General features: G+C 34.1%; 1 protein-coding gene across 1 annotated transcript in view; it reads right to left on the bottom strand.

Moving 5' to 3' along the window:
- Positions 1 to 794: 794 nt before the first annotated feature.
- LOC109034866 (furin-like protease 1, isoforms 1/1-X/2) overlaps positions 795 to 8,561 on the bottom strand; it is a 57,816-nt gene continuing 50,049 nt past the window's right edge. Inside the window, exon 13 of the mRNA XM_072301125.1 lies at positions 795 to 5,463. Coding sequence (XP_072157226.1) covers positions 5,045 to 5,463 — 419 coding nt within the window. The 3' untranslated portion in view covers positions 795 to 5,044. The remainder of the gene's footprint in view (positions 5,464 to 8,561) is intronic.

Here is an 8,561-nt window from a genome sequence, read left to right as displayed (position 1 = left end):
CTAATAATGGGCTGATTGCGCTAGTCATAGAATTGTCAATATAGAGCGATGATTAATTAGAATTGTGATTTAATAGAATTATTTTGATGGTTCAAGCTGAAAGATCTGTCGAAATACCATGGTTCTATGTCCATGAATAGAGATATGGAGAGATATATATGCCCATTGGAAAAAATTGCGAATGATGTCATCCATTGTTAAAGTGCAAACCATCTTCTCTTCCACTTTTGTTGCATCAATCGGTAATACACACTTTTGCACTGGTTTCTCAATGAAAAATATGTATGAGACAGAGGTGGAAGGTACCATGATACCTATGCACTTTCGCGCTGAATGATGTCACACACCGTTTTTTTTGGAGGGCGATTTCTCTGTCAATACTGAGCGCTGTTAGGCTTTCGGACAGATCTCATTACTTTTCACTAATTTATGAGCTCAAATCATCACACAGCGTTTCTATAACTAGCGCAACTGATCCATTCATCGAGGGCAAAAATGTACAATTGGACTGAGTTAAGCAGAAAGGAACCAACCCACATTTTGGAAAAAATTGAGTTATGAGTGGTTTTGAACTCCACCATTGCTCTACTATCTATCGCCGAAAATTCAAAGTTTTTGTTGGAGCAACTTTTGCAGAAATTGAACTTGAAGTTTATCTTTTACATTGAGTCTTATGCAGGAGCCAAACTTTAAACCTCTTTTTCTCGGTTCGATCCCGATGTGGCTTGGTTCCTTTCTGTTTAACTCCGTCCAATTAATCATCAAGAACTGACAGATAAAGTAATAAAAACAAGTTGTTTCTTTCTGATTCATTTTATTTCTTTTCAGTTCCAAATGGTAAAGATAAAATTGTACAATCAAAGACTAAAAAAACTGAAATGAACTGAAAACTGAATTTTCCTTCAAAAGTTCTAGGTTTAAAGTATGGGTTAATTATAATGGTTTTTTTACAGATCCGTGATGAAATTATTCAAAAGAGATACCTACAAAATTACTGAATTAATTATACAATTGGACGGATCAATTAAAATTTAGATGTGAAGAACTTGATTTGAAATATTTTTCAGATTTTCTTGAAATTTTGAGGGGAGGAGGAGGGTCGAAGTGGAACATTCTAATGCCTCGATATCTTGTGAACAAAAAAGATATCGATACCCTTTTTCGTCTGGGTTACAACATTCTAGGTGAAAATTATACAGGTCTTCCTTTCAAAGTCATGTTCACCCGTCTAATTTTTCGGAAATGTTAAATAAAAAATTTAAACTAATTTTAGGTGCTTATAAAGAGCAGTATTTAAATTAGACAAAAATACCTGTTTTGAATTTCTCATTGAATTACAAGTGGAAAGCGGTGGTCATGCGTTCTGGAGCGACAGATCTCTTTGGAACACATGAGAAGTAAGTATCATCATGCAAGCCCAGGACCTTTGCCTTCAATATGATTTTAATGCAATTGTTGTAAATAGAATTATAAAAAATAGATGAGAAGTTACAGCAACATCTATTTTTGCCGCAATTTTGACCTTAATAAAATTATTGGTTGTACGCTACACGTTATAATACCGACATTTTTTCTTGTTCGATGATTGAAATAGTTTTGTAAGTTCTGTAAGGATTTTGTACACATGCTTACATTCTAACTTTGTGTCTTTTATTTTTTTTACACAGTGTAAGCTCAATAGATAATATTTACACACATATAAAAGGGGGATTTTCATTGAAATATGTACAGACAAAATATAAAACTTAGAGAATAAATAACAATGTTACAACAGTTAAAACATCATTGCAGAACCTAGTCATTGAAAACAATGACAAGATTACGAAGTATCCTAAGGCCCGCTTTAAGGAAAGGGGAGACAAATATCACAATTTCAAAATTTTGCCTCCTGAGTACTTACGCTGCACAGTATGTGCTTGCAGCTGATTGGACGCATTGAAATCAAAAGAAACTATTTTTATTGTGACATGAACCCTGTTATACATGTATTCTTTCATGAGTTTCAGGGTCTAGGTCACAATGGAGTTGAAGCTCCTTTCAATTTGAGTATGTTCAATTGTCTTGAGGAAGGGAGTTTACTCTTCCATGACAATGGCATCGCAGGAAAGAATCGACAAAATGCCAATTCTAATATTGTTCTTGTGAAGCAATTATATGTAAGTATACTGTACCCTCCCCTAAAAATTATTCTTAATGCTAGCTCCTCAAATTTTCAAAATTGCTCTAAAAAGTATTCGTTAAACCAAAGGCATTGATCAGTATTTCTTTACAGTGTAAAAAAAAAGGAGAGCAGTTGAGACAAGAACAGAGAAGAAAAATCACAAGTTACTTTGTTCATTTGTATAGAGTTTCATAAAATTAAGTAAGTTGAGAAATTCGTCACTGAACACACCCCCATATCCTGTAATGTTGCGTAAAAATGACATAAACGCAACTATCCTCTAGAGCATGATGTAATATGTGGATGGGCTCTTTTACTTTCACTGATATCCAATGTAAAAGATATAAGTCATTATTCTCCGGGTCCACGTGGGAATGACTTAAAAATTGCAATTCAACATGTACCATTAGGTTTTTTTTTCATTTTTAAAAAAAAAATTCATAAGATATGCTGCACAATTTTCTTTCACGTTAAGCATTATTGTTTCTAATTGTAGGTAATACGGGAAATTCAATAGAAAAATATGCAAGGCAATTTCACAGCAGAAATATTCTTTTCCTGTAAACATACACTTAACTTCATTTTATCAGTCGCAAGAAGTAATTTTTCAGTAAATGTTCGACTTTCTATCAAATTTGAGAAAAAAATTAAGTATGAGAATTTTTAAATACCTAAGATGAAATCTCTGAATTTTAATGTTCTTTCTCTGAATAACTTTACAGTATGATGACAACTTCAAACGTCAACCATATTTAGATGTTCCTGTTCCTCCAAAAAATTGATATTAAATTACAAGCTGACATTCTCTGACAACGAGAAAATTGTAGTACAATTTTTAATTAATAACACAAATGAGACTCCCAGCACACCGAGAGAAAAACAATTAGTTTTAAAGAATACACATCCTTAGATTAAGTTTTTGGGCAAAAAAAAGTAAGATTTACGGCATCTGGTTTGAAGTTGAACAAGAAATACCTATTTTAATTTTACTTGCTCATTTCCCAGTTCTCATCATGGGTGATTTCATTTCCACAGAGCAGCTGCAGGAACGCTTAAGACTTAACACAATTCCTGTCATACTTAATTTTTTAAATAAAAAAATACTTAACCTTGTGTTAAGTGTTTTCATGATCAGCACAAAGGAGTTAGCTACCTCCTATCACAATGCTTAAGTTAAATGATTTATGATTGCTGCGAATTACTTAAATTACATTAATCCAAACCTGACTAGAATACAAGGAGTATTCCAAAAGTTTGAGGATCAGCTCCTGAAAGAACCTAAAAAATGAGCATCAACGAGGTATCAATTAGAGCACTTTGCAACATATTCTCTCTTCAAAATTTAATTCAGTCATTTAATGCCTTATGTCTGGGTGGGTATGGGTAAGACGTGTAAAGAACTTTTTTGCAAATAAAATTGTTGTTTCTGAATTGATTATTATAGTCCATTATTTTATTCACCTGCCAAAAAACATTATTTTATTCTGTGATGATTACTTCACCATTACCAACCACTGCTGCATGAGTTGGTGATTTTCTCAGAGGCACCAACTAAAACCAGGGTGTCTACATATTCGGGAGGAGAAAATTCCCTGACTTTTAAAGTCAAAAATTTAGAATGTAGAACTAGAAATGAAAAAATTTTGATATTAATTTCATTCACTGTAAATAATAGAAACATCTGAATCTTTTTTTTCAGGTATTGATAATTCAATTGACTAAAATTGCAGTCCCTCATTGAAAGAATATTGTTTCCCACATCAGGGTGAGACTCGGATTGATCTTATGGATAGCTATGATGTTCTTTTACTTATTGCAAGTCGTAAGATTTTTCAAATTTCCAGCCTTTTTCATAAAAGTCCCTGAATCTTCCCCTGTTGTTTCTTTCTTTGACAATTCCGAGTTTTTTTAGACCTGTAGACTTCCTGGTAAAATTTCAGAGAGTAGTTGCACACTATTTGACAAGCTCAGTTTTTTACTCTACTGATGAATTACTCCTTCTACAATAAATTAATTTGTTCTCTTCTATTCTCAATGACGTTGAGCTACCCTTGATCTTCTTGTGCAAAATGCAAATAAAGTACTTTTAATTCCTTTAAATTTTAACTTGCATTGCGTACAATTTTGATAGGAAAACTTATCTAATAAAGTTTCACTTCTTTTCCTGCTTGTTAGTCCAATGACATGCATGGAAAACGATAATTTCACCGGGTTCCACAAGAAATTTTAGAAAGGACACAAGTCTAAGGAGCTTCAATTTTATCTTAAATTCTCACGCCACTAATATTCCACTCAAGGCTAACAAAGTTCACTATGATAACGAGAGAAATAAAGAGCTGTAATAAGAGCTGTATTTGGTTGAGCTATTAACAACCTTCCTATCATCATTTTTGGGCTTGACACACCAGAGCTAGCGTTAGTGATTTTCTAGTATGCCTAGAGCAGAGGAGAGTTTGATTTTCAAGTTCAAAATACAATCAAGGTGTCTGCAGGTTTCAGAATAAAAAAAAATCCCCAATTGTCCTTTGACCGTAGAAGAAACGAATCAATTTATTTTTTGTTTCACAGTGTACTGATATGCTTTAAGAAAGGTGCACTTTTACTGATTACTTCATCTGATCTCTTACTTCTCAGGTTTCCCGATTAGAAATATAAGAGACAAAAATCTTTTGCACTCAGTAGACATTGAGACTGCGTAAAGGACCAAAAATTAGCGAAGAGAAAAAAATTGAGATTTTTTCCCCCTAATAATTTATTGGGGTAAATTTTTTTATTGAGAATTCTAGGTTCTCTTACTTTCTAGCCCTGCAGAAACCCTAAAAAGACTCTAATCTGTCCAGAAAAAATAAATTTCAGCAAATATACTCCAGTTTAGATCACCCCTTAGCTAGAGTCACTTTCTTCATGTGTAGCGGCTTTGTAGTGCACCGGAATTTTTGTTTTCCTTCGACTAGGAAACAATGAGTTGAATCTTCGAAAAGAATAACTTCTGTGTAAAAAATAACAACTCATCATAGATATGAGAAAACAGTTGATTGCAAGAGCTATGCACGCACGGAAATACCACTTGGTTGCATCTATGGACGGAATGAGGCTCTTCGGATAACAGTATGATGCACCTTCATCGATGTTTGTCAAGGTAGCGTCTGCGTAACATGATGTGCATTCGTAATCATTAGATCCGGAGCACTTGCGGCAGGAATAGTGGCATTTTTGACAGCTGTCTGATGTTATTGGGTAAGTCCCAACCGGGCACTGGACAGAACATTTGCCATCGTATAGGTAGTAGCCGGGCCCACATTCTGAAAAAAAAGAAGAAAATAATTGAATGCAACAGCATGAAGTAAAATTAAACAAATCTCAATCAAATTTAGGAGGTGTTTTTAGCCTGAAAAAATTTAGAGCCTTTTCAGGCTCTAAAGCCACAGGCTGACTGACAGGCTGCTGAGCCTATCGGCCAACATCAGTGATATCAATTGGGTCGCATTTGGCAGGAGTGAACCAGCGTCATTACAGTGTTTTCAAAATTGAACAATTTTTCTTTTTCTTCATAAAATACTAAACATATGTACAGTTTTAAAATTTGCACGATTATTTTCCGTTGAAATTAACAGTTTCTTGAGGGGAAAGCAAAAGCTATTTGCTATCTTAGGAAATTTTTTGGATAGAGATGAAGATGCACAATTTTTACAATACTGAAATCGCATTGGTTCCTTCCTGTTAAATCCAATCTAATTTTTCATCCTATATTTCTATCGCTGGCAAAGCACCAAAGAAAAAATAAAAATCTTAAGAGGGATATTTATCTGGATATATACAGGGTGATCCAAAAGACTAGTACCAGACATGACCGTTGTAACTTCTGAAAGAATTGAGATAAAGACTTAAAATTTTGTGAAAGCTCTTGGATCAAAGGAGACGACTTACAGGATATATACCTTAAAATTTTAAGGGTATCACCCTGTACAGCGACGAGAGCCCTACGAGTTATAGGGGTGGTGCAAGACTTTTGGAGTACCCTGTAAGTGTGTGAATGAGGATATACAGCACAGGTAAGCTTAAGTGTTTGAGGACCCACGGCAAAAAATTACAAAGCGACACAGCACAAGGCAGCCTCTGTTATTCCTTTACTCTAACTACCAAACCAGAAGTACAGTTCACTGGGAATGCTCATGCTACAATTATGGTGCTTTCATTTCTTATGAGTGGCAAGTTCACTTTTCTCTCGAGAAAAAATTAGAGTAAAATACAAGAAAAAAATCCACTTCATTCTCTTTCCTCTGAAGGAATTGAAAGATTGATTTCTTCTATCAGACAGAGTTGAAATTCTATCGTGCAAGCAAAAAATAACAAATTCAACCAAAAGCAAATGATAATTTTTGAAGAGAGGGAAGGAACATTGCACTTCGAAGTGTGAGTAAAATTGTAGGGAAAAAATTAGACTGATTAAAAGAAAGCGTAAATATAAATAAAGGGCACAACGACTGTGATTTAATCAAAGTTCATAACAAAGAGTTATGATAAACATAATTGGTACTTAAAGCAATAAAAATAAATGTTTAAGACCCAAGAGAGAGGAATAAATCCCTTGAACTCACTTGACAGAACGAGAAAGAACCAATAATTCTTTTTATACTGGACTCACGTCTGTATTTATTAAAGAAATCTTTCAGTTGAACTTCATTTTGCGATTAGGGACTACAATTTTTGCCTCAACTTAGAAACAACATAATGTGACATTAGTTTCCCTACCCAGGTAAATGATATTATGAATTAGCCATAATTGGACTGCATTTTGCAATTGGAAACTATTATTTCTTACTCATCGGTGGCACCTATCTCCATAGGGAAACTAATGGCACATGCATTAAGTCTAAATTGAAGCCAGAAATAGCTGTTCCATACTGCAAAATGTACTTCAATGAACTAATTAGCAGTTTCATATTTTGAAAGTACAAAACATGATTTCAATTCATCAACTAATGATTAAGGCTCTTTCAAAATTAAACAGTGGGGTTTTTAAAGTTTGTGAGTTCTGCTGATAAAATGTTACAGAAATCAACTAAAACTGGGATTTTGCATAATAAAAAAGACGTCTTGACTTGACCAACGTTTGAAGGTTCAATAAAGACATAACAATTGATTCATAGCTAACAAGAGCAAAACAACTTTTTCGACCTAATGAGAAAAAATGAATGTACCAAAATGAGTTTCATTTATTTCCTGTTCATCTCTGATTTAATAATTTTGAGATCAAAAAGGTAGGATCATCCGTCGATTTATATCTGTGTACAAAGATACAGCAATACAGACACACTCATTGATACTCAAAAACATACATCTGATCATTTATTTAGGGGCCGTCCATAAAATTCGGAACACTATAGGAAGGAGGAGAGATCTGAACCTGCATTACGGAGGGGGGGAAGGGGTCTAGGGCTGAAACTGGCACGTAACACCGATTTTTCGAAAATTTAAGATTAAAAAAGCAACGAGAGGTGACCATTTCCCATTTACAATTCATCGCATGCAGCCAATTTGAGGGGGTGGAGATCAAGTAAAGTCCTACATCATTTTTTAAGGGGGTGGAGACCTGTGTTAGAATACAGGTGCATTGCATGGAAGAAGGAAGGAAGTAAAAAGTCAGTTTCTCTGAGCAATTTATTTTATGAACGGCCCCTTATTCCAGAATTAGCAGAATCTTCTACTTCAGTGACTGATATGAGATCCTCGGTTGACATGACGTAATAAAAGTAAGGTTTTTTGTTACCTATCAAGGGACTTAAATTGTTTTAAATGGAAGTGTCATTATTTAATTCCAAATGATGTTGATATCTAGAAACATGTTGATAATAAAGAGGTAAATCTCTCTTGAAAAATAGTGGCGCAGAAGAATGAATACAAGGATATTAAAATAATGGGTTAGAAGATCTAAGTCATGCTTGAGTTTGGAAAAATTAGGGAAAAGTAGAAAGAAGGTGAACAGTTCTGCTACGACATTCCACGAGAGATGCTAAGCACAAGCGATGTTAAGAAAAAAGCAACTCACCCGTAGCTCTGATGATGTGAGAGTTCCATTTTTGGTGAGTCTCCAACATTCAACCAGCATTAGTTACATTGACTACACTTTCCATAGTTATTAAAATTTAAAACAAAAGCAAAATGATGCCACCTCATCAACACTACCAGCCGGGAGAAAATTGAATGTTGAGAGAGAGACAGAAATAATTGAGTACAATTGTTTTTTTTTCCTAATTGATTTTTTTCCTACTATTACTTGCAGAATAAAAATTCAACAATGGTCATGATGCATGTAGTAAACAAATTTATTGAAAATAATTTTCTAAAATGAATTGTTTGGTAGTGTCAAATTTTCTTCATAGGCGGTCTTACGAGAAGG

The sequence above is a fragment of the Bemisia tabaci genome, chromosome 5 (assembly GCF_918797505.1).
Source record: "Bemisia tabaci chromosome 5, PGI_BMITA_v3".
Lineage (NCBI taxonomy): Eukaryota > Metazoa > Arthropoda > Insecta > Hemiptera > Aleyrodidae > Bemisia > Bemisia tabaci.
Note: the sequence above shows the minus strand (reverse complement) of the source record. Positions and strands in the feature narration are given on the sequence as shown.